The sequence below is a fragment of the Acinonyx jubatus genome, chromosome F2, assembly GCF_027475565.1.
Source record: "Acinonyx jubatus isolate Ajub_Pintada_27869175 chromosome F2, VMU_Ajub_asm_v1.0, whole genome shotgun sequence".
NCBI lineage: Eukaryota > Metazoa > Chordata > Mammalia > Carnivora > Felidae > Acinonyx > Acinonyx jubatus.
The window spans coordinates 15,840,262-15,865,015 of NC_069394.1; the positions used below are offsets into that span (position 1 = coordinate 15,840,262).

At 48.7% G+C, this 24,754-nt stretch overlaps 1 protein-coding gene across 11 annotated transcripts in view; it reads left to right on the forward strand.

Moving 5' to 3' along the window:
• Positions 1-24,754, forward strand: part of MTSS1 (MTSS I-BAR domain containing 1) — a 164,113-nt gene that overhangs the window by 109,812 nt on the left and 29,547 nt on the right. For all 11 annotated transcript variants that reach the window (XM_027063928.2, XM_027063931.2, XM_027063926.2 and 8 more), the window contains exons 4-6: positions 15,733-15,817; positions 18,295-18,386; positions 20,024-20,098. In XM_027063928.2, the coding sequence (XP_026919729.1) occupies positions 15,733-15,817; positions 18,295-18,386; positions 20,024-20,098 (252 nt within the window). The remainder of the gene's footprint in view (positions 1-15,732; positions 15,818-18,294; positions 18,387-20,023; positions 20,099-24,754) is intronic.

Below are 24,754 nucleotides of genomic sequence, written 5' to 3' on the forward strand. Positions count from 1 at the left end.
CTAAATGATCTTGAACCTCAAGCCAGGCAGGCCTCCCAGAGCTCACAGGGGTCAGAACTCCCGCCTCTTTTGTTTTCACACCATGGGACAGCCAGGACCCACGATTGAGTGTAACCCACATTGCCCCCTCCTGGGAGCTCAGATGTAACCCAGCTACCCACATGCTGGGAGTATCTGCGTTACGCTTCAGGATGAGTTAAAAAAAATTATTTCTGTTTTGGTTTCCTTTATCTGCAAATATCTCTGGAGCCTTTATTCTGGGCCACACATCTTGCCCGACTCTGGGAATTCAGAGCTGGCTGGGCCGCTGTTGCTGTCCGTGAGGAGTGGGGGACCCAGGCCCAGGAAGTAGGAAGCCCAGGGCGGCGTTACCGGTGTGGTAATGCATCACAGTGTAGGAAAGAGGCAGGTGAGCTAGCAACGTCTGGTCCCCTTAGTTTCCCTTGCTCTCCCTTCCTCCATTGTCCCATCCTTAACCGCATGTGCTGGAGCCCTATGAGGTACTAATCCTCCATAGGGCAGAGGGGAAAGCTTACTCCATGCTTTTTTTTCTTTTAATGTTTATTTATTTTTGAGAGAGAAAGGGGAGGAGAGGATGAGTCGGGGAGGGACAGAGACAGAGGGGGACAGAGGATCCGAAGCATGCTCTGTGCTGACAGCAGCAAACGCGATGCAGAGCTCGATCTCTTGAACTGTCAGGTCATGACCTGAGCTGAAGTTGGACACTCAACTGACTGAGCCACCCAAGCACCCCCCATGCCCACTTTTTTATACTGAGTCACTCTGAAGGCTAGTTGATGTCCTACCTAATGGGGGCACATGGAGGCCAGTGGGAACCAAGGACCACTTTGTGACCTGCACTTAGCTTGTGTCCAGCCGTTTTCCCCTCACATGTTGTCGAATGCTCCTGAGCTCTCTTTTTCTCTCTGGACCCAGATTTGCAGTTCCGTGTGTTGGCAGGGGAACCTCTGGTGAGGGGTGAGGAAGCTTCACCAGCAGGAGGCTGTCCCAACAGCAGGCCCCAGTGTCCTGTGGGGGTATGGCATCCCCTGTGTCCCTCCTCCCAAGTCTAGGACATCTGGCCCACCTAGGTTTTGCCTGCGGGGTGGGAGATCCCTGTGGTGGTGGATTCTCAGGGAGTTTGGGAAAGGTGTATTGGCTAATGCACGACCCTCGACCCATAGTGTAGCTGCTGGTCTGGCAGCAAGTTGGCCTCACCTGGGAGCTGGTTAGAAACACAGAATCTCAGGTCCACTCCAGACCTTCTGAGTCACAGTCGGCACTTTAGCAAAATCCCCGCATGATCACATGGAAGTTTGAAAAATTACTGCTCTAGTTCCTGTGAGACTTTAGGGCCAAAGTAACAAATACAAGGCATGCATGGCAGACATTGCTAGCTGATCTAGGCACCCTCTTTTCCTTCAAGTCCAGATCCAGCCTCAGAATCCTTCTTAACTCAGTGTTCCAGGCATCATTAACAGGCAGTTGGAATTATCCCAGAAGGTAAAACCCATTTGCCTCCCCTCCCCGCCTGTGTGAAGAACTCATCTGAAAAAACAAGGAAATGGCTTTTTGCCTAGACCTTAAGGGTTAAGAATCATGTCCCTAATCATTCCCCAGGGAAGAGGAAAGGAACACAAGAGCCCACTGAAGGAACAGCTGTTGGCAACCGGAACATACACAGTGCAGTGGCACTAAACCAAACCCAGCTAGTCCTCTGCGGTCAGGCAGTGAACTTGACGAAGCAGGGAAAGCCCCTGTGTTACCCTGACTCCTGCAGTCCCCCTCGGAACACAGGGCCAGTCCCATGCTTTCTGGCAACTTCCTGTTGGGTTTGTTTGATGACTGGGCAACAGTTAGGTTTAAACCACTCACGAATAGTTATTGTCCTCAGGAAGTATTTGTGCTGTGTTAGAAGAACTGGGGAAGAGAAGGACACAGGAGAACAGAGCAGGAAGAAGGACAAGAGTAGCTCTGCTCATCGAGTAGAAAGTTCACATCCCATCCCATGACCGGCTCTCAGGGGCATATCATGCAGGCCAGTTAGGTCAACCTCAGAGGGTCATTAGGATGCTAGAGTTGTATCCTGCTTTAATGAAAATTGGGCCGGAGCAGTAAGGAGACCTAGAAATAACTGAAAATAGTTTTGGGTTCACATCGCTACTGTTGACCTTGAGACTCAGCTGGGGAACTAGACCCTAAAACCAGTTTACGCCCTTGCGTTGAACAGCAGGCTGGGGGCCTATAGGGTCCTCAGGATGCTTGGGTTGCATCATGGTGCTGCTCTCTTGCCTGCCTGAGCCCTATACCTGCTTTCTCTGGTTGTTACGAGCCAGCCTGCTGTTGTCTGTTCTGGTTAGTGTTCCGGTTTCTAATAGATCAGAAGCCATCCAAATATTCATCCAGAAACCGTTTGGGGAAGGTGCAGCTTGAGATACAAATGGAGGGGAAGAGGAGTATGAGACAGTAGATGAGTCCCTGTCAGCGACCAGAAGTCTGACTGTGTGCCTGTGTGCCACTGGTGGAATCTAGGCTGATTGTGGCCATTCTTCCTCTAGAATCTTGTATCTTAGCTTCTCTTGATTAGTTCCCTGTCGCAGTGGTAGGAGGGGGTGTGCAGCAGGCACGGGAGAGGAGTGGGGAGCAGGGAGGGGTGCGAAGAGAATTTGGAAGAGCCAGTGTTAGAGGCCTGGAACTCGCAGCTTGGCATGCCTGCCACTTCCCACGTACTCAGGTTTGCTGAGCACCTGCTATGTCCAGGGATATGCACACATCCCATCCTGTGCTGTTTTATGAGACACCATGTTAGTAGAAAAGAAAAAGTCTGTAGTTTGGCTGAGTAAAGATAGCGTCACCATGAAACTGTACTCCAGAGGTCCCTCCTGGGATGGGGCAGAAGCTGAAAGGGTGATTTTGGGAAAGATACTCCTAGTGAGTAGGGAAGGGTCCAGGGTCCTCTGCATGAATAAATAGCACCCCCTCCAAAGGAAGCTAGCAGATGGTGACGTGCTGAGACCCTCTGTGTCCACCCTGAAGCCAGGGCCTGTTCATAGTCCAACAAGGAAGTGGTGACAGTGAAGTCTGCCTGATAAAACAGATATCTGAGTGGAGTTAAACAGTGGGGGCGGGGGAGGGGGGGTTGGTGAACACCTAATTTCTCATCTATCAAATATTTTGAGATGTATTTGTAATAGTGAGATATCCTGAAGAATGTTTAAAAGTTCTATAGACTCAGCCCTGGATCCCAAACCTGAACTCTACTGTGGCACCTTGGGCAAATTACTTAACTTCTCTGAGCTTCCTTGCCCTTATCTGTAAAATGAGAATAAGAATACCTACTTTATAATGATACCTATATGAGGAGTAGAATGAGGTTCTAAAAATTGAATACAATGTGCTTGCAGGTGCCTATTAGATTACAAGCAGTCAGAAAATGGTAGCTGTTCCTAATAACTTGGAAAGCAGCAAGATTGCTTCCTGAGAGCTGATAAAGTCGACACATTCTGGCAGAGTTCGGGGATGTACAGAAGCCCCTTAAAGGAGTAAAATAGTTCTTAGGCCAGCAACCCATGAGGGTAGCCTGATTCTGGATAGCAGAGGTGTGGGGTTTTTTTTTTTTTTTGAGTTTTATTTATTTATTTTGAGAGAGAGAGTGTGAGCACACACGTGGGGGAGGGGTAGAGAGAGAGAAGGAGAGAGAGAATCCCAAGCAGGCTCAGCACCCAAGCAGTGCAGAGCCCCATGTGGGGCCTGAACTCACAAACCTTGGGATCACAACCTGAGCCGAAACCAAGAGTCGAACCCTTAAGTGACTGAGCCACCCAGGCACCCCTGGATAGCAGAGGTTTTAAGCATAAATTGTTAGTCCCAAGGAGGGTCTGTCTGGTCATCAGCAGAAGCAGAACCAGGGCATAGCTCCAGAGGCAGCATCAAGGGCTCACTCTCTGGGGTGTCATCCCTTTCGAGGAGATGGATGTGTCAGGCTCTCTCTGATCCCTCGAATAACTGCCCTGTTCTGTGTCTGTAGGGTTCATCAGGCCCCCTTCTAAATCATCTGGCCTTCCCTGAAGGCCTCCTGAGAGGTAATGCCCAGATCTGTGGCTGTAAGCATCTTATCTGCCCGACAGTTCAATTTCACAAGCCAAGAAGACACAGCGGCCCACATCTGCTTTGCTGGCCCGAGTTGGCATCCTTGAGTCGTGCACCTGCCTCCAGCGGGAGCACCTCTCTGCGCCCGCGGGTCAGAGGCAGACCCTCGTGGTGGGCGTTACCAATGGCAGGTGGCAGAGGGCCGGAGACGTTTCCTGGGTGATCCCCCCCACGGCGTCTTTCAGCCTGCTGCCTTTCCATCTGAAATGACGGTGGGGCAGGATCCCTGTCGGAATGCGTTTCTGCTGCTCCGTCTTCCCCAGAGTGTGAGCGGGTCCGTGTGTTTGTGTTTCCATATTACCACTCTCGCTTTGCTTTTAAAACAGCAACAAAGAAAGAGGAATATTGGTCTCTGTGGCTGCCAGTACCGTGCCTGCCAGAATCTCGTGCTTGCTGAAGCCGCCAGATGGTGGTAGGGCTGTGTGTGGTTTTGTTTCCTCTGCTTTTTGAAAAGTCGTGAAGTGGGAGAGGCTGGGGAGTGTGAGCTTGGCTGCAAGAGTGTCAGCTGATAACAGCTTGCAGTGCCTTCCACCCCGCACGTGGGCACGAGGGTGTCTTCCCAAAATGTGCTGCTGACCCTCTCCAGCATTTGCTGAGCGCACAGTATTAGCTGTCCCGTAAACACCAGCTGGATTGTCCGTTGCCTCAGCCACATACAGTAGCTGAACAATCCAGTTTTTCAAACAGGAAACTCCATGTGTTTGTCTCTTCCGTGAAGATGGAAGCGGGTTGTTAGGATTGCCATTGTAGCAAAAGGGAAGTTACGCTTCCTTTGCGGGGAGCTGTAACGGTTTATTTTTGACAAGTCTTCTACGTTTTTCACTTTTGTCCTAAGGGACCCCATGAGGACAAAGGGGCAGATCCTTCCACTGCTTAAAACCGTACGCACCTTTCTCATCCGTTAGTTTCCTTGAAATCAGATCGTGTATTTGTTGCAAGAACGTTTGGGTGATCTAAGAAGCCGAGTAGCTCATACAGAAGTGCTGGGGGTTCTTGAAACCACCGCCAGGGCTAACATAAGGTGTGTGGATGCTGTTCAGTGATTGAAGCCTGAAAGTGTCCCTATGGAGCGGAGCGAGCTTACGTGGCTGATGTAAATGGTAAACGGTCTGGGTGGTAACCGCGATAGGAACTGGTTGTTTTTCTCTCCCCCTCCCCTGATCCTCCCCTCCCTGTAGTTAAACAAATGTAGGGCATCAGATGATGCCACCTCCTCCCTGTCGTCCATTTCTCTTGTGTCTGAGGATAAAAATAAAATGCTGATGAAGCCAAAAGAAACGCAGCTAATTTGTTCTTAATATCCTGAGTGGCCTTCTTTGACCTTTAATGAAAATGAAGGGGCCCCCGGCAGGAGCCATCCGCCTCAAAAGTGCACGGGGATGGGCAAGGGTGTGTTTCCCAAACAAGAGAGAGGGCAGCCAGTGTGGGACTCCTGAGAGGGCATCAGAAGCTTCTCTGTTAATTAAAGGCAAGAGTGTGATGCCAAGCGGTAGGGAACTGCTGGTGTGTTGCTTTGTGAGTTTTCTAAGGTACTTTTCAGCCCAAGGGTCACCCTGAAAATTCCCTGCTTCCACGTGTAGGTGAAATGAGGGCCGGGGCTGTCTCCCTGTTCATAGCACAGTGATGGGACCACGGTGACATTTCCTCAGTGTTTGTTGAGTACAGGAATGCTGCCCCGTCTCTTCTCCAGCATCCTGGCTGCCATGGGATGCTTTCCCTCGAAGGAGGAGGGAGGGTCATCTGGTCCAGCCCGGAGGTCAGTTTCTAGAGCCTCCAGCAGGTATGCCCGCCTCCTCCTGAGGTCCAGTTGGTCCCCTGCCTGGAGTGCCGAAGTGCTCCCTGCAGACCCATCTTTTCATCCATGTGGCAGTGGTGGCCTTTGGACGTGGCCCCTTGAACCGGATATTTGGATAGCATGTGGTCTTTGTTAGCCAGGGCATCGTGGTTGAGCTTTTCTAGGCATAATCTTATTCGAATTCAGGCTCACGCTCAGGTGCCATTTTGAGACACTTTTACTTTCCCTTCTGGAGTCCAGGTACCATCACTTAGAGTTGTAAGAACCCTGAAACCCACCTGCAAGATCGCAGAAGTGGGGTTCCAGCTTCCTTGTCAGGTGTGGCACTGGTGTGCGTGTGGAGCCACGGTGGCCGTGGCGCGTGCTGGCCTCCAGGCGTCCGCCAGGGCGGCAGATGGTGTCCCCAGCCGCGCCCTGTTCCGTCTGGCCACAGTGGCAGCTGACGCATGCCGAGGCAGGTTCTGTGATGCAATGCCTGGGCAGTCTTCCAGCCGGTCATCAAGGTGAAAGACACCTGACATTTTAAGACTTCTGCGCTGTTGAAGAGCAGGGGCTTGAGAGAAAGGACAGACACACTCTTTCCTCATATACTGAGCCTGTGATACTACAACCTGCCATGTGCCATTGCAGAAGGATCCCCTGAGTGGCCGATGATGGTACCAAGCAGTGGATTCCATAGGACCTTTCCTTTCCATCCTTTGCTGGAAGGAGGCTAGTGACGCAACTGTCTTGATCTTTGCAACGTAAAAATAAACAACAGAGAAGTAAGGCTGGGGACACCTTCAAACGCTGGCTAGTCAAGGACAGCTGCCTGCCTGTTTTGGAGACCTGGAACACTGAGAGACTGAGGCTCACTGCAGTCGGCTGACCATGAACCTCTTGAAGCTAGAGCTTTGAGTACCATCAAACGACCACTTCGCTGATGTGAACATAAGTACGGCCTTTCCAAGGCAGACCCTCTGAACTGCTCCTTCCCAGCCTTTGGTCTCCTGAGATGTTTGGGAAGAAGGAATTATCTGGGCTTTTGCAGAAACCACCCTCTGTACTGTTAACTTGCCTTCCATGTTCTCATTAGCCAGCTCCTTGGAGAAGGGCGATATTCCACATGGAAGAAGGGAGGGCTGTGCTGCGATGGCTGGTGCACTGATGTGGGTGGTTGCTCCAGTCAGGCCACAGTTCCTCTGGCATCTGCCCTCCTGTAGGACTTGGCTGACTATTGCCACACCAAAGCCCTACTTAACTGGCCCATTGATGTATCCAGCACTCCGTGTTTCTCTATAGACTATACCAACCCCGGCCTTTCGTAAGCTCATAGCTGGTAGATCTTTTTCTGTATATCCACATGTTACAGACCCTCATGAAGTTATTTAATTATAAGGTCGGTAAATCTTTGGAATATGAGTGTAAAAACCAAGATTGGTTATTTCTGCACAGTAAGTGGAATGCTTAAAAGATAGGCTAGAAGCAAGTTGCTTTTAGACAGAAATGTCACCATCAGATGACATATGGATGAGGCAATTGTGAAAGATCAGGGGACAAGACTATAAAAATCTGGGATACTCAGACTATTTCACAAGAAGCCCAAACTCTGAATCACAGGTGATGCTCTTCGGGTGTGATGTGCACAACAGAGATGACCTGAAACATGAGTTGGGCTCGCTGTTTGTTAGAGTACAGTCATCCACATGTGAGTCTAAGAAAGTTAGACCCTTCCCGAGGTCACACAGCTAGTGAGCTGGGGGGGGGCGGGGGGGAGCTGGGCTTTGAATCCACATTGTTTGACTTCAAAGCCGAGCTCTCTTAACCTCTCTACTGCTTTTCTTCTTGATCCCCGTGTTAGTCTGGGAGAGGACAGGGAGCTGGTGCCACGACTCCGGATTGGCCACAGTGAGAGTGGGGCTGTGGGAGCCCCAGGGCCTGCAGGCTGCTTGGGGGCCACATGTCAGTCAGGTATGTGGCGTGGGGTGGGTGGAATGCAGCTGGGACTGGGCCCCCAGAACTCTTCTGAGGTCAGTGGGGGAAGGGGACAGGGTCACATACCACAAGAGGTAAGATTTGGTGTGGATAAAGCAGATACGTTTTGGAAAAAGATTCCTGATAAAAATGTGTCACAGGGGTGACCTCCAGTCTGAAATTGATGTGTTTGGTGCATTTGGTGTGATTGGTGGTCATATGCCTGGGAACCACACACGGCCACCCATCTTAGATCTTTTAAACTTTAACCGGATGGGCGCAGGAAGCAATTTCATGCATCCGGGTGCAGCAAGGACAGAGTGAGGGTTTTGTGACGCCTGTTTGGTGTCCGGTGTCACCCATCTTCAGAGACGCTTTGGGGCTGTCAGTGCATTGCTGGCCTGCGTCCAGATAGAAGTCACGAGCTGCTGGGCGCTCGGAGGTCACTTACTCCACCGCCCTGTTCCTCTGAGCTCTCGTGGGTCCCACAAAGGAGCCCTTCCTAACTCCACCCGAGGTGGGTCTTCTGTGCCTGGGGTCTTGCCTCACGTGGACTTTTCCGCCTCCCTTTCATAGCTGTTTTTACAGTTGAACATAAGCTGCCTCTGGTGGAATTAATGTGTCCCTAAGGCTGCAGGGGAGGGAGTTAGTGCCTGTTGACTTTGTGGGGAATGTCAGCCGTGTGTTTTGAAATTAATGTTTCTTTAACGGCGAGTGGAGTATTTTCTTGGTCACATCAACAGGAGGCTCCTATTGCCTCTGTGCTTAGGAAGCCGGGGGTGGGTGGCGAGCTTAGCCCCCTCTCCTAGCCGCTGCTGGTACAGCTGAATATGTCACCTGTGGCTTCTCAAGACCCAGCACCAAGATCAGCGAGCCCTCTTATGGGAAAAGGTCACAATTCCCCCTTGGCCGGTGGTTCTCGACAGGGGCCATTTTGCCCCCCCTCCCCGCCCTGGCAAATGTCTAGCGACATTTCTGGTCCTCACGACTTGGGGTGTGTTTCACCCGGCAGTGCTCAGGGCAGCCCCGTGCAACAAAGAAGGATTTGGTCCAAGATGTAAGCAGTGTTGGGGTCGACAAACCCCGCAGTAGGTGGGGGGCCCCGTCCTGTTGAGCCCTCTCCTGCAGAGGCCTCAGAGAGAGCCCTCCTGTCCAGTGGTTCTTTCTGACTGTTAATCAGGCTTCCCAACAACATGAGCCCTCAGAGGGCCTCCGGGACGCACAGTGACTTATTGTCACCCTGCGCTTCGACTCGAGTGCTTCTTAAATCTTGCTCCCCCCTCCCCCCTTCTGCCGCAGAAGCTGGGCCTGACAGACTGGCTTTTCAGTCCTCGCTGGCCACCTGCATGCTGTAGACCCCTCCATGGCCTGTGCATTAGCCCCCTGCTGCGTGGGGAGACAGAAGCCGCCTGCAAATGAGGCAGCGTGGGCGGATGGGATGATGCCACTGGGTGTGCACCATGGTCCCGCCTTTGCAAAGCCACTGTGGCCAGTTGCGTTCTGAAGGGTGTAGCCCTATAGGACTTTGTTGGGGGGGGGGGGGCGGGGAGGGATGATAGCAGCTCCTTATTTTCCCTTATCATCCCCAAAATGGCATTAAATAGTTTGCATTCTGTTATTTTAGCGTGCCTCTTTGTCCTCAGTTGGGAATGTCTCCAGCTTATCATAGTGGGAAAGGGCCTTTCAGTATCAGTAAAAGTGGGGCTTGGATCTTGGCTCTGCGCTTCCCAGCCCTGTAGCCCTCAGCAAGTTAGCGAACTCTTCTGAGCTCGTTTTTTCCATTTATAAAATGGGGATGAGAATACCAACCCCACAGGGATGCTGCAAAGGTTGCATTCCTTTGCCCCATTTCGTAGCTATCCCTACCAGACAGTCTGCTGGCCCCTTAAGGGTCAGACCCTTGTTGTCCTCTTCAGAATCACTTTAATTCTTGCTGCATGGTAGATCCCCATCATGGGTGCATTGAGTCTTCTAGAAAGATAGGTTGAAGTGTTCCCCCCCCCCCCCCCCCGTATCTGTGAATATGACCTTATTTGGACATAAGGTCTTTGCAGGTGTAATCAAGTTCAGGTGAGGTCATTAGGGTGGGCCCTAATCCAGTGTGGCTGGTGTCTTTAGAAGAAGAGAGAAATTTGGACACAGACACATACAGACACAGGCACAGATGCCTCATGTGAAGACGGGTGCACAGGGGAGACCGCCACTCAAAAATGAAGACACAGTCGGGAGTGAAGCTTTGACAAGCCAGGAATTGTCTGGAACCACCAGAAGCTGGGAAGAGGCAGGAAGGATTCTCCTTTGCAGGTTCCCAGGGGAGCACGGCCCCATCAGACTCCTGGCCTCTAGACGTGTGAGGACAGTACGTTGTGGCTGTGTTAAGCCCACTGGTTTGGGGTGCTTGGTTACGGAAGCCCCAGGAAACTGGTGCACCACTCAGCAAACATTTATGAAATTTTTAAGTGTCTTCAGGTGCAAAACATAGTATTCTACCCCGACATTCGTGCTTTGCTAGTCTAGCCTCTGGACCCTATTCTTTTTCCTCCACTGTTGGGCTCCTTTGCAATCCATCCAATTTAGATCACTGACTGATTTGTGCTACTTTATTATGAAAAACCTTTGCTTGTTACAGGAGAAAGCTCTTACATGTGCCACATGGAAAATAATTAAGATTTTTGCCATAAAGTATATCTACATCCGCAGCCACTTGGAGACCGTTATTTCTTTCAGCAGCAGCTTGCCTCCTGGTGCTACGGGGAAGCACGGGAGGCCCTTGCTCCCTGCTCTCTTCTCCTTTCAACTGGCAAGAAACAAAACCAAATCAAAGTGGCTTTAAAAATAAGGAGATGTGGGGCACCTGGGTGGCTCAGTCCGTTAAGCGTCTGACTTCAGCTCAGGTCGTGATCTCATCACGGTTTGTGAGTTCGAGCCCCATGTCAGGCTGTCTGCTGTTAGCTCAGGGCCCGCTTTGGATCCTCTGTCCCCCACTTTCTCTGTCCCTCCCTTGCTCATGCACACTGTCTCTCAAAAATAAACATTAAAAAAAAAAAAAAAGGGAGATGTATGCTCTTACAAAACAGGAGCTCTGGGTCCAGAGGAAGACCAGGCTGTGTGTGTTAGTTTCAGAGGACGGGTCTCATCCTGAGGCAGGTGTCCCCATGGCCATGATGATAGGTGACTGCAGTAACTGGGCACCCTGCTTCTGTTTACATCCTGTGGTGTCTCTTTGTTGTGTTGATGTTCAGATCAGGGTCTTTTCCCCACAGGCTTCCAAGACAACCTCTCCAACCTCTCCTCCTCGTCCCACCCCTAGACCAGCCACTGCCGGGAGTGGGGGCTGGGGGTGGAATTAGATCACTGGCCCAGACTTAACCAGCTGACAGTTCATAGGCTCTGGTGAGACACGCGTTGCCCCTCTGCACTCTCCAAATGAGCAACTCTTATGCAGTGCTGGTAGGCAGGGTAATGCCTCCCCAAAGATGTCTACATCTTCGCCCCTGGAGCCTGTGACTATGTTACCACGGTGTAAGGCAAAAGGACTTTGCAGATGTGATTCAGTTAAGGATCGTGAGACAGGGAGATTATCCTGGATTCTCCAGCTGGGTCTGTGTAATCACAAGGATTCTTATAGGAAGCAGGTAGAGAGAATCAGTGTCCGAGAAGATGTGATAACAGTGCAGAGGTCAGAGAAGACAAGAGATGCTAAGTAGCTGGCTTTGAAGATATTAGAAGAGACCACAAGCCAAGGGATGCAGGCAGCCCCTAGAAACTGGAAAAGGCAAGGAACAGATTCTCCCCTGGAGCCTCTGGAAGGACTGCAGCCCTCCCAAGGCCTTGATCTTAGCCCAGTGAAACAGATTTTGGATTTCTGACTTCTAAAACTATAAGATTATAAATGTGTGTTGCTTTAAGTCAGTAAGTTTGTGGTAATGTATTACAAAAACAATAGGAAGCGAATATACCATTCTCTCTTCAGATTGAGCTCACATCAGTATAGATCTTTTCTAAGAGAAGAATCTCCTGTTGATGTTGGACATTGTATAGTGTGCACTTATAAGACACACCAAGATTTATGGATTAAAGAAAAGACAAACCCAGTCCGTGGTCCTGCCTCCAGGTAGAGCCAGCGTGGTGATTTGCTCCCAGAATGGTAAATGTTGGTTCCTTCCATCTGGCACCAGTGCTGGGTACAGGCAGCACAGAAACGAGTAAGAGCTTGTCCTCACTCACAGGCTCCTGAGCATCTCAACCCAGCCATTTGATTCCATAAATATTCTCACTGTCAAGTCAGAGCCCTTCCACATGTCTGCTCTGTCTTTGTAGCTACAGCCGGTTTCCTCTGAAAGCTCTTTCGAACTTGCTGATTTTTTTTTTTTTAAGTTTTAGCCAGGGTCAGGAAGAGCATAAGATGTTAAGCACCTCCACACATAGAGCTATTTTTAGGGTGCCCCATGTTGCTTAGATCAGCAGTGCCTCCAGCGGCTGGGTCCCGGGGTCCACAGAGGATGTCATCTGCTCTGTGCCAATTGGACGGAGACAATTGCCATTTGGAAGTTTTCTTTGCGGTTTTTATTTCCTCCCCTCTCAGGGTTTCCTGTGCCGCAGGGCCCGGGGGTGAGCACAGACAGCATGTTTAGAAACTGCTGGTTATCGCACCGTAGGTCAGCTGTTTCTGGGAAGCATTGGGCTTTCCTGGAGATGACACGTGACTGGTGGCCGTCTATGGAAAATGTCTGGGAAGGTGAGAGAAAGAATGGAGCAGAGAAATGGGGTGAGGGAACCAACCTTGAGGTGATCATTTCCAAGCCTAGAAATCAGTCTTGAGGAAACTGAGGCATGGGTTGTCAGTGAGGCAGCTGCCCACCACTTAGCTCTCAGTGTTAGCCTAGCAAGGATTGGAGCTCAGTCCTCTGGGACCAGTTCGACATTTCTAGGGTCCAGAACCAGAATTTGAGAGCTGGGCTTTAAGGGCCTAACACCCATAATAGCGTGTCGCTAAGTAAATTCAGCGGGATTCATTCTAGGCTCTCCGTCCTGCCCCTGCCTACCTTCCTGGGTCTGTAGTAAATGCCGTGTGCCAGGTGGTTAAACGCATAGGCTCTGGAACTTGAGTCTCGGTTGGAATCCCACTTACTGACAGCGCAACCCTGGACAAATTCCACAAGGCACTGATGGAAACGGGGGTAATCATACTAGCACAACCAGGATTTTGCAGGATTGAATGAGTTCGTGTGCACAGCGCTTACCCCAGGGCCTGGCACAGCCTAAGCTCTATACAGATGCCATACCTTCCCACGACCTTAAACACCACTGTCCTGCATTTTAGGTAACTACGTGCTATGACAGGGTACGTCTGTGCTCCATGCTTTATTTGCCCTGCTCCCTACAATGAGATTTTGCTTCCAGTTTTTCTTGTCAACAACATTTCGATGACTGTCCTCATAGGTGGGGATTTGCTCTCGTCCTTAATTGTTTTCTCTGGTTAAATTTCTAGACATAGGATTGCCAGGTCAAACAGGGGACTTGTCTTGAAGGCTTTTCTGGATAGATGCGGCCAAATTCTCCTCCAGAAAAGTACTCGTTTACACTCCTTCCAGCAGTGAATGAGTGTGCCAGTTTCCTTGCATGGCCGGGTTATTAACTTTGAGTCAAATGAAGGCCCAGGAAAAATAGGAGATATTTCCCCGGGGATAAAGTGTTCCTCGTCCCTGCTTATAAGCAATAAAGGCTTAGGAGAACCTGTAGAGAGCCCAGGAGGCAAGTGGTGCGCATGCAAACAGCGCCCTCTACTGGTTTTCCCAGGTGGAGCATGGTGAGCTGCAGTAGATGGGGATGCCCAGGTGGTTTCTAACTCCAGAGTGGCTGCAGGTGCCAGCGGCTAAAGGGCAACATTTTACCAAGACTTTCGGCCATTTAAAAAGTCAGCCTCCGGTGACCTTTAGGTCTTGCTCAGGTTCTCTTACAGCAGTGCTTCTTCTCAACTGGGATTTTGCTCCCCAGGGAACACTGTACTGTCTGGAGACATGTCTAGATGTCACAAAATTGGGGGCTGCTACTGATTTGTGGAAGGTCAAGGCCAGGGATACTGCTAAACATGCTACAATGTACAGGATAACCACCCCCCCGCCAACAAAGAATCATCTGACTGACATGTGGGTAGTCTTCAGGCTGAGAAACCCTGTGAGCTTTTTTTTTTTTTAAGCTTGCTTATTTTGAGAGAGAGAGAGAATGAATGAATGAATGAATGAATGAATGAATCCCAAGCAGGCTCCGCACTGTCAGCACAGAGCCTGATGCAGGGCTCGATCCCACGAATCATGAGATCATGATCTGACTGAAACCAAGAGTCAGACACTTAACCAACTGAGGCACCCAGGCGCCCCTGAGAACCCTGTTTTAGAGGAGTGGGAGAATTGTTCTAGAAGACTTCTCTTTTCAGACTAAAATATAGAAATATTCATATTGAATACTTATTACTATTAACACTAATTTATTTGGTTCTGGAAAACCTGCTAGTTTTGCAGAATAAAATGGCAAATAAGAGGAACTGAAATAGCACATTGACCTTTCTAGAAGAGAAGGCAGAGGGGGAGATACGAACCATAATAACATCACCAGCACTAATAAAGGAGGGAATTTCTTTCCCGTTAACTTGGCTTCATTAAACCTACCATAAATGCCTACAGCTTTCCCTTGAAGGCCTTGTCTGTGAAAAATAGTGCTTCATGTGACATTCTACCCCCCCCCCCCGATTTCATGAGCCCCAATGTTTTCATAACATTTATAATTGAGCTTTTCCAGTGCTTGGTGCAGAATTGCCATCTGTAGTTGTGACGTGCTCCCCACGCCCAAGTAAGTGCTGATTCGGGCATTGTTTCTTGGAGGGGGCAGGAAGGGCACTTCACAAATAGTCTTAAAGAGGGTGTGCCTAAAGGGAGCAGCCTGACCAGAATTTCGGGAAAATAAAACTGAATTACAGCTTACATTGACATTTGTTCAGTGCGGGACCCCCTTTCACTAGTGCTACCCAACCCCCTCAGAAAATGCTCCCTTGTTTCGTTTTGCTTTGGCCTTGCTAGTCTCTGAATTACTCGTATTCTAGAATATGTATCTTGAAACAATTAGCCGGAGTAGCCTTGTTAGCTGTTCTAAATAACGTGAAGAGGGTTATTTTGCCAGAAGTGGAAAACAGAACAAAACAACAGCTTTTCCTTGAAAGTCAGGATACTATTTTGATCATTTTCCTTGGGAAGTGTTTTTCAGATTGTAGGTCATGATCCGGTAGTGGGTTGTAAAACCAATTTCTGGGTCACAGCATTTAAAGAAAATCAGATAGAGTATAAAATGTTACTGGGCATTGCATACAGTAAAAGTAACTTCTATTTTGGTGATTATAGGAAAATGTGTCACCCTGTGTGTCTGTGTGTGTGTGTGTGTGTGTGTGTGTGTATGCGCATATGCGTGGTGAGAAGCAGTGGCTTGGGTTTTATCACATGGTGAAATATGGCTTGTTTTCAAATTATTTCATTCTCTTTTCAAGAGTTCAGTGATTCTGGGGCACCTGGGTGGCTCAGTCGGTTAAGCGTCTGACTCTCAGTTTCAGCTCAGGTCATGATCTCATGATTTGTGGGATCGAGCCCCGCATCAGGCTCTGTGCTGACGGTGCGGAGCCTGCTTGGGATTCTCTCTCTCTCTCTCTCTCTCTCTCTCTCTCTCTCTCTGTCCCTCCCCCCAATGGCACTGTTTCTCTCAAAATAAATAAACTTAAAATTTTTTTAAAGATTTCAGTGATTCCAGTGTGTCTCCTGCCCTCAACTTTGCGTGTGTTTCTGTTTCAGGTGGTACCAGGGAGATCGGTTCTGCCCTGACGAGGATGTGCATGAGGCACAGAAGCATAGAAGCCAAGCTGAGGCAGTTTTCGAGGTGAGGAGCATATCCTGCCCCGATCGCATGTGCCCTTGCTGGTTTCAGGTTAAGGAGGCAGTGACTCGCCTGCCCACCTGAAGCAGCAATCATCTCCCCGTAGCATCGAAGTCCCCACTGCCCATTGCTCTGCTCGCTCATTGAACGAGTATTCGTTGGTCGCCCGCTGCATGCCAGCACTGGCCTGGGTGCGGGGAATGTGGCGGACAACCAGCCTGCCTGGGTCCCTGCCCTTGTGGATCCTGCACCCCACTTTGGGGGTCTTCTCTGTGCTCCTGTGTGTCTCTGCTCGCCCTCCGCTGGTGGAAGAACGGTGCAGCCACCCACTACAGGAGCCCCTGGAGGAGCAGCTGTGGGTCCACCCTCCATGGAGGACAGCAGTAGCGATGGAGCGCCCCGCGCTGCCAGCATGGGTGGAAATGGCAACGGCTGGCACCAGGATGTGGAGTCACCCGTGTTCCAGTCAGTGGGAGGGAGGGGGGCATTCTTCCAAGAAGATGGGCAGAATTCAGCACTCTCATACCATTCTGCTTTACGGATAGCATTCTGCTTTACAGATACGCCCAAGTGAGATGCCTCTGACCCTGGCCCTGGCTGGGCCACTGTGGGAGGTGGCAGAATATTCTGGGAAGTGCCTGGTCTTGGAGATGGCCAGGCCTGGGTTTGAGCCCTGGACTGGCCGTTCAGGCGCTGGAATCATGCAGGAATCATAGCTACTATAAAATGGGGATAATGGTCTCTAAAGGGTTCTTGTGAAAATTAATGAAACATCTACACATTTCCAGCAGAAAGTGCCTGGATAGCAGGTGATGACATCTGCCTGCCTTCCCTCCTGGTGGCTCCTGGGTGGTGCTCCCCAGACCATGCAGCACCTCCTCTCACACTTGTCTCCCGGGTTTATTTGCAAGCCTGTGGCCTGCACATTTGAGTCATGAGGGGACACCAATTCAACAACCATGATTTATTGAGCATCTACTGTGTGCCAGGCACTATCTTAGTTAGGGAGTGTGGGGTGTAGCACTGAATAGGACCATGTCCTGTTCTCATGGGACTTACGCTCTGGGCACTATGTACACGTGACATGACGTCAGGGGCTGCTGAATGCCACCAGGGGAGGCACACGGAGAGGAGACGGGTGGCGGCCATTCGACCCTGGGTGGTTAGGGAGGGAGTGTATTCCAGAGAGAGGTCTGAACAGACACCTGGAAGAAATAAGGGAGTGAGCTGTGTTGATGGCTGGAGGGAGTGCGTATGAAGGGGGGAGTGCCACGTAGACCCTGATGAGGAAAGGAGGGAACTGTACCGAGAACTTGAAGGTTTTCAGGAGGCTCTGTGATCAAAAGGCAGTCTGAGAACACCTTCTTAGTACGTCTCATCAGTGCAATTCAGGCAATTTATGGGCACTTTCTAATTTTCCTACAGGATCTCTGTAAATGTCAGAATGTGTCCATTTTCCTTCCATTACACAGACAAAAACCTCGGGGGTCCATGCCTTGCATGGTTCCTCTGGGTGGGGAGCTGCCTTTCCACGTGCTTATGTGTGATCTGTTTGGGACCCTGCACAAAATACAGGGAGTCCCTGGGGATACCCTCTGATCCAAGAGCTCATCATTCAGCTTTTCTTTCTCCAGGCTGTCCACAGTTAGCCTACAGTCATGACTATAATCCTGAATGCACATCAGACTCATGTGGCTCTTTTATATATGTATGTGTATATATATATATATATATATATATACACATACACACACATATACATGTATACATATATGTATATACATATGTATATGTGTATATATACAAATATATACATACATATACATATATATGTGTATGTATGTGTGTGTGTGTGTGTGTGTGTGTGTATATATATATATATAATGTATTTATTTTGAGAGAGAGAGTATGCGGGCAGGGGTGGGGTAGAGAGAGAGGGAGAGCAGACTCCAGACTGTCAGTATAGAGCCAGATGTGGGGCTCGAACCCACGAACCATGAGATCATGACCTGAGCCCAAATCAGGAGTCAGATTGCTTAACTGAGTCATCCAGGCACACCTGGCTTTTTAAAAATTAGCAATAACGGGGTCCCACCCTCTAAGTGTATGCCAGGCTTTAGGTATGGGGTGCAGCCCTGGCGTCCTTACCTTTTTAAAGCTCTCCAGGTGCTTCTGTTGTGCAGCCAGAGGGGTGACCCCGCTGGTCTGCATCCGTGCTCGTTAATACAAGAGTCAGAAGATAAGCAGGGGAAACAAGAAGAGATGTTGCTCCAACCAGTCATGCTTATGGCTTCCTAACAGTCTCTGGAGAGCGTTCTGAGAATAAGGTTGTTACGAAATGGAGGGATTTGGATGTGAACTTGGGCTTAGTATACTGCCTTGTCTTGCATCATGAAGTCCTTGATTTAGGTAGTTTTGACAGCTAAGTGTAAATCTTGACAACAGAATGTATCTAATTTCTTCTTTCTTTTTGGTGAAAGCGCTTTAATTGATTGTCTGATAAACCCGCTTCAAGAACAGATGGAAGAATGGAAGAAAGTGGCTAACCAGCTGGATAAAGACCACGCAAAAGGTACAGGGGGGCAAGCTGTCCTCTGCATAGTAGTACGCGTGTTCCGAGCAGAGGCACGGGTATTGCCGGCTGCCGCCTGGTGCCTCTGCTGGTGTCATCCTAAGGGCCCACTCTGTTCCCATGTCTCCTGGAGGCATTTCTGTGTTGGAGAATAAGGAGTCAAAAGTGATCCCATGAAACATCCCCCCGTTGCTGAGAGCCCAGATTCTTGGTGGTATTAATTGCGATCAGGTAGATTAAATGTGAATTGCCAAAGATTCATACTTCAGGCATCACAACACATCTTGAAAACCAAACTTTTAATGATACAAGCTATCCTTGGGTCTCCTGTCCAGAACTGTCACCTTCTTTTTTTTTTTTTTTTAAATGTTTTTCTTTATTTTTGAGAGAGAGAGTGTGTGAGAGAGCAGGGGAGGGGCAGAGCGAGAGGGAGACGCAGAGTCTGAAGCAGGCTCCAGGCTCTAAGCTGTCAGCACAGAGCCTGACACAGGGCTCGAACCTGTGAACCACGAGATCATGACCTGAGCCAAAGTCGGACGCTTAACCGACTGAGCCACCCAGGCACCCCTAGAACTGCTGCCTTCTTTGGAAATGCTTCAACAAACATGTCCCAGTCCCTCGTGTGCCAGCCGCCGGGGGCAGAGTGGTCCAGACAGACACCTCCCAAGCCGGTCTTCCTGGAACCCATGGGTGGGGGTGCTGGCATCATGGCAGGGGCAGGAGCCATTCATTGCTGGGAGGCTCATAACTGCAGTAAAGTGTCGGGGAGAGAAAGCACGTGAGTGGATCTGAGGGGAGTGAACCAGAATGAAAGGGTTGGCTAACAGTGGATCGCATGAGCACGTGACTGAGGTGTCTGATTGGTGGCATGGCACCAGCAGGGAGGGAGGCATCGGGGAAGGCTGCAAGGGAACTGGAGCAGTTGGCAATCAATTGAATGCATACCAGGGCAGCAAAGGAGAGAAGTGTCAGAGGCAGCTGTCATTTCAGATGTCTGAATCTGGGTGATGGAGGTGCCAGCAACAGAAATGAGAAATCCAGGAACAGGTGTAGACCCGTAGGGGAAGCGGAGGTGGTTGTCAGGGGAAGTGTGGTGTTTGTGGGCCGCCCCCTTCTCCGGGGGGTCTGGTGCCAGCCTTGGTGTTGATGTGAGAATGAGGCTAAGGCAGCTGGGCATGTTGCAGTTTCTCCCCACCCCGACACGGTCTGATTTCTCACGCTATTGTCTTCAGTGCTCTTCTCTGAATGGTAACATCTGGCCAGTGGTGTGCTACATGGGTTCTTTTTTGAGCAGAGCACTGCAAACTGGGGGCCTTGGGAAAGCAAATCCTATTCTTCAGTTTCCTGACACGAGCTGAGAAATTGTGGATTTTTCACATTTAGTAAAGTATTCCCAAATGATGTCTTTCCTCACAGCTGATATGAGTGAATTCTATCAGGAAAAGACCATGGTGCATTTTGTTGGTTTTCATGTTAATAACCCCTTCAGCAGGAGATTTTTACCATATAGTACCCTGATTAAGCTGTTTATTGCGTATCATTGTTCATTCTTTCTGTGATGAGAGTAATGGTTGTTCCTAAAAGATTTTCTGTTGAGCAAGGTGGTAAAATTATTCAATAATTCTGCTTTCTCTTAGAATATAAAAAAGCCCGCCAAGAGATAAAAAAGAAGTCCTCAGATACGCTGAAACTGCAGAAGAAAGCAAAAAAAGGTAACTCTACAAATTCTGCTATGCATAGTGTTACTTTGGGGAAATGAACATGTGCTTGATTTGTCTTTGAAGCAGAAAGCATTCAATTCAGACTTCCCTGCCTGTGACAGCCCTGGAGAACAGGAGCAAATAGAATCCATCTGAATTAAAGTTCTCAAGTGCAGAATATCTATTAATTTGAGGCCCTTGCAAAGTTGTGCTTGACTTGTTCCCTCCCCCCACCTTTGTCTCCAAAATTTGACAGTTTCCGTGCCCTATTGTGCGTTGTAATGAAACCTATAAATTTCTTGGAAGCCTTGGGATAACGCATAAAAGCCTTCATGCAAATGTCCTCTAGTAATTATTACAGAAATTATGTCATTTTCTCCTCCATCTTTCACAGCCTATAATCTCCGAAACCCTTTATTAAGTCTTGTGAGAATGTTAGAAACGGCTGCAGTGGGAAGCTGGGAGCTGTTGTTGTATAGAGAGATTTTTCAGGGTGTTCGTGAGTCTGGGGGCTCCCTAGGGGAAACCAGCCTGGTGCCTCGTGGCTGTCTGCCCACCTCCCTGCTGACTGTCCTTCACCAGCTGGCCTGCTGTCAGATACGAGACCCAACTCTGCTCTTCCAGCGTGGACTTCGAATGTGCACAGAAAAATCTAGCTACATCCACTTTGCAGGCATTTGTGATGTTTTACTAAGACCCAGAATGTAGGGACTCAAACTTGAGAAGGTGACATTCTTTCCAGACTGTTCTTCTTGATAACAAGTTTTTGAAGTTGTTGTCTCACAACTGATGAAATGTTTTGTTTTTCCCCTGAGGCTGCTCTGTGCTTAGTGTTTGTTTGGGAAATTTTTTAGGTAGAAATCCCCCAAACCGAATTTCCTCTTTTCCTTAAATGAGAGGTTCTCATTTGGTATTTGAGGAAAATACATTTGGGGAGATGGAGTAGTTTGGTGGACGGTGGGGTGAGGACTGGGCAAAGTTTTAAAGCTTGGACATTTTTAAAAAATGCCCTCCTAGTTCTTGTGAAAAACCATAAGACCATTTCAAGATAAAGGCAGGAGAATTTAATTTTTTTTTTCTTTTTCTTTTTCTTTTTTTTTTTTTTTTGAGAGAAAGAGAGACAGAGCATGAGTCGGGGAAAGGTAGAGAGAGAGGGAGACACAGAATTCAAAGCAGGCTCCAGGCTCCGAGCTGTCAGCACAGAACTCGACGTGGGCTTTTGAACCCATGAGCTGTGAGATCATGACCTGAGCTGAAGTTGGACGCTTAACCGACTGAGGCGCCCCTAGGCAGGAGAGTTTTCACTCATAATCAGATGTTCTGTTAGTATTGGCCTCAGTTGTTAGTTTTGGATGTGTGTTCTTGGTCTCAGTGCTTCTCAAATGTACATTGTATCTTCTTAGTGCACCAGGGAGCTAGTGTTGGACAAGGAATGGGGTTTGTGGCCAGTAACATTTTAGTGTGTCCAGAGGTCAATGTTCATAAGTAAAACAGCCAGTCATCCACTTCCATTGAATCTGGGGTCCCATGGAAGAACAGGTTGGAACCGAATTCCATGTAGTTGACAGCTTAGCAACTTTGAGATAGAAGGGATTTGGAAGGAAGGTCCAGGGAAGATAGTTCCAGCTCGGGAAAGGTTTGGGAGTTTGGTGAAGAGGATGAGGGAATTAAAAAGGAGCTGTTCCAGAGCTGTCTTTCCAGAGGCCTTAAGTTCTTGGCTGCAGTGATAATCCTTTTATCTGAATGTTCCATGGAGGCTGAACTAGTCTTCATCTGTCACTCAAAGTCCCTGGCATTGTCCAATTAGCAGAATTTGGACCTACGGGGAAAGCCTGATGGGTTGATTACAGTGCAACACAAAAGGAAGTTTCTGGCAACTAGACTTGCCCAGCACTGGCTCGGGCTGCCTGGAGAGGATAATGAGCTCCCCTTCTAGGCACCCGGTAGAAAGTTTCAGGACACCCAGGGTGCTGGACTGGGTAACATGAAGAGATAGATGCTTCTGGTCCTGGGATTCAGAATAATTGGCATTGGTTGTGGGGCTTCGTGGGGCCCTTGGGCCTGAAGGTAGAGAGTGGAGGCTCTGACCAAGGGTGTTTCTGAAGCATCCATCCCTCAGCCCTAGCCATGTACCTGGTGGTGTCAGCCACCATGTCCTTCCAGACAAGGTGGCCATGGTGGTGTAGTTATATCTATGAGCCACGTCAGATCAGTAGCTTGGAATGTTCCAGATGATTTTCTAGTTACTCCAGAGTACAACCAGAAAGCAGTTTTTATTTCTATCCTTTATAATTTTTTTTTCTACAATATATAAGTGCATTTTATTTGACCTGAGTGCACGCATTTGTGTATTTCTGGGGTGAATGGAACCTTGTAGAAGGTACCAGAGTCGTCATTCTGACTGTTTAGAATGGAGCGCTTTCCTGGAAGATGGGTAGCCTGAGAATGGAGCGGGAATGCTACAAGGGCCAGAAAAAACCTGGTTATCTGAGGCTTCGAGTTAATTTTTGGGTCTGGTTACCGGTAGGTTCCCTTTTCTGCCAGAACTCTTACAGAGGCATCTGCATCATCTCCCTCAAGTGGTCCCTTCCTGGACTCTTGCCTTATAAAGTGTTAGTAGTTCCTTCTGAGATTTACACCATATGTTGGGATAGTCACGTGCTTTGGATACATTTCTTTTTGTCCTGATAGAACTGAATCTGATAACCACATAATCACTTACCTTTTAATGTGTTTTCAGGAGATCACCAAGCAGCATTCTGCCGTGCCTTTTTAAAAAAAACTGTGATCTTTGATCTAAAAATTCTTCTGACTCTTTTTTTCAAAATTTCAAATTCCTTTGTGCATTTAACTTAAGCATGGTTGTAGCACTGCCTCTGACATAGGCAGACATATATGGGGTGCAATTTTTTTTTTAACATTTATTTATTTTTGAGAGACCGAGAGAGGCTGTGAGAGTGAGCGGTGGAGGGGCAGACAGAGAGGGAGACACAGAATCCGAAGCAGGCTCCAGGCTCCAAGCTGTCAGCACAGAGCTGGATGCAGGGCTCAAACCCACAAACTGCAAGATCACGACCTGAGCCAAAGTTGGATGCTTAACTGACTGAAACACCCAGGTGCCCCTGGGGTGTAATTTTTGTATGTGACTAATTTACCTTAATTTTCACTCTGCAGATAATCACCTTTTGTCACATGCTTTGACTCTTTTTTTTTTTTTATTGTAATATAGAGTGGTAATTTATAATCTAAAGGTATTTAAATATTACCATCAAAAAAACTTTGAATGTTTTTTGGTAGATTTGGCTAGATTTAATTTCAAAACCATTTCATTTTGTTTTAGATGTTTTATTTTTTAAGATTTTTATTATTTTATTATCTTAGGGAGAGCACGGTGAGCAAGGGAGAGGGGCTGAGACAGAGAGAGAGAGAGAGAGGGAGAGAGAGAGGGAGAGAGAATCTTAAGCAGGCTCCAAGCTTACTGCGGAGCCCAACTCTGGGCTTGATCCCATGACCCTGGGATCGAGACCTGGGCCAAAACCAAGAATTGGACTCAACCAACTGAGCCACCCAGGCGCACCTCAAAACCATTTTAAAACAACTTGGCAGGGGCACCTGGGTGGCTCAGCTGGTTAAGTGCCTAACTCTTGATTTCGGCTCGGGTGATGATCTCACGGTTCGTCAGTTCGAGCCCTGCGACACGCTTTATGCTGACAGCATGGAGCCTGCTTGGGATTCTCTATCTCCCTCTCTCTCTGCCCCTCCCCCTCCTGTCAAAAATAAATAAATAAACATGTAGAAAAAAACCAACTTGACAGATGCTCCAGCTGTGGGTGAATGTACCCAGTTTTTGGAAGGCAGGTTTATTGAACACCTACCAGGAGTAAACTCCAGGCAGATAGATGTTGGGAGCTACAGAGACGGTACCTGCCCTGTGGGAAGTTCCAGGCTGGTGTCCGGGGTTGGGACACAGGCAGAGCCAGCCTTATGGACGGCTGATGGGGAGAAGACACAGGCAGCAGGAAGGCAGGGACATGGTGTGGAGCTGGCCTCGTAGCCCACGTTCTGAAAGGCCTCTCATGAGTCCCCATCAAGCCCTGCTGTTTGATGTCAGCTCATGGCCCTTTGGGGTCCTGGGGTCGGCCATACCTTCACGGGCGAAGCGTGTGTGGACTGGGTGTGGGAAACATTTTACGGCATTTGCCTGCTTCTGTCGCTGTACTGCACGAAGTCAGCAACCTTCTCCTTTAACTCCCATGTTACTCTTAATTTAAATTTAAAAATTAATTATGGTAAAGCCTTCTGTTTCAATCTGTAACTACTAAAAGCTTATCAGGGACTTTCTTTGGGAGCGCTGAGACTGGAACATTTTGCTGGATTAACCCTTGAGCCTGACCTTTCTACAGATTCTACAGATAGATACCAATCTATCCTTTTCAGCCAGACCCTGCAAAGCAAATACTATAAACCTAACAAACAGACTCACAGAATTCCAGACTAATGTGGTATTTGCTGTTAAGCTAAAATGTTAACTTTTTTTTTTTTTTTTTTTCACCTTAGCTTAAGTTTTCTTCCTTGGGTTTCTCTAATTACTTTGCAAGTTATAATAAATTATACTTGAAGGATTTTCTTGATACCTTAATTGGCTTCTTTTGGGAATATAGTCATCTC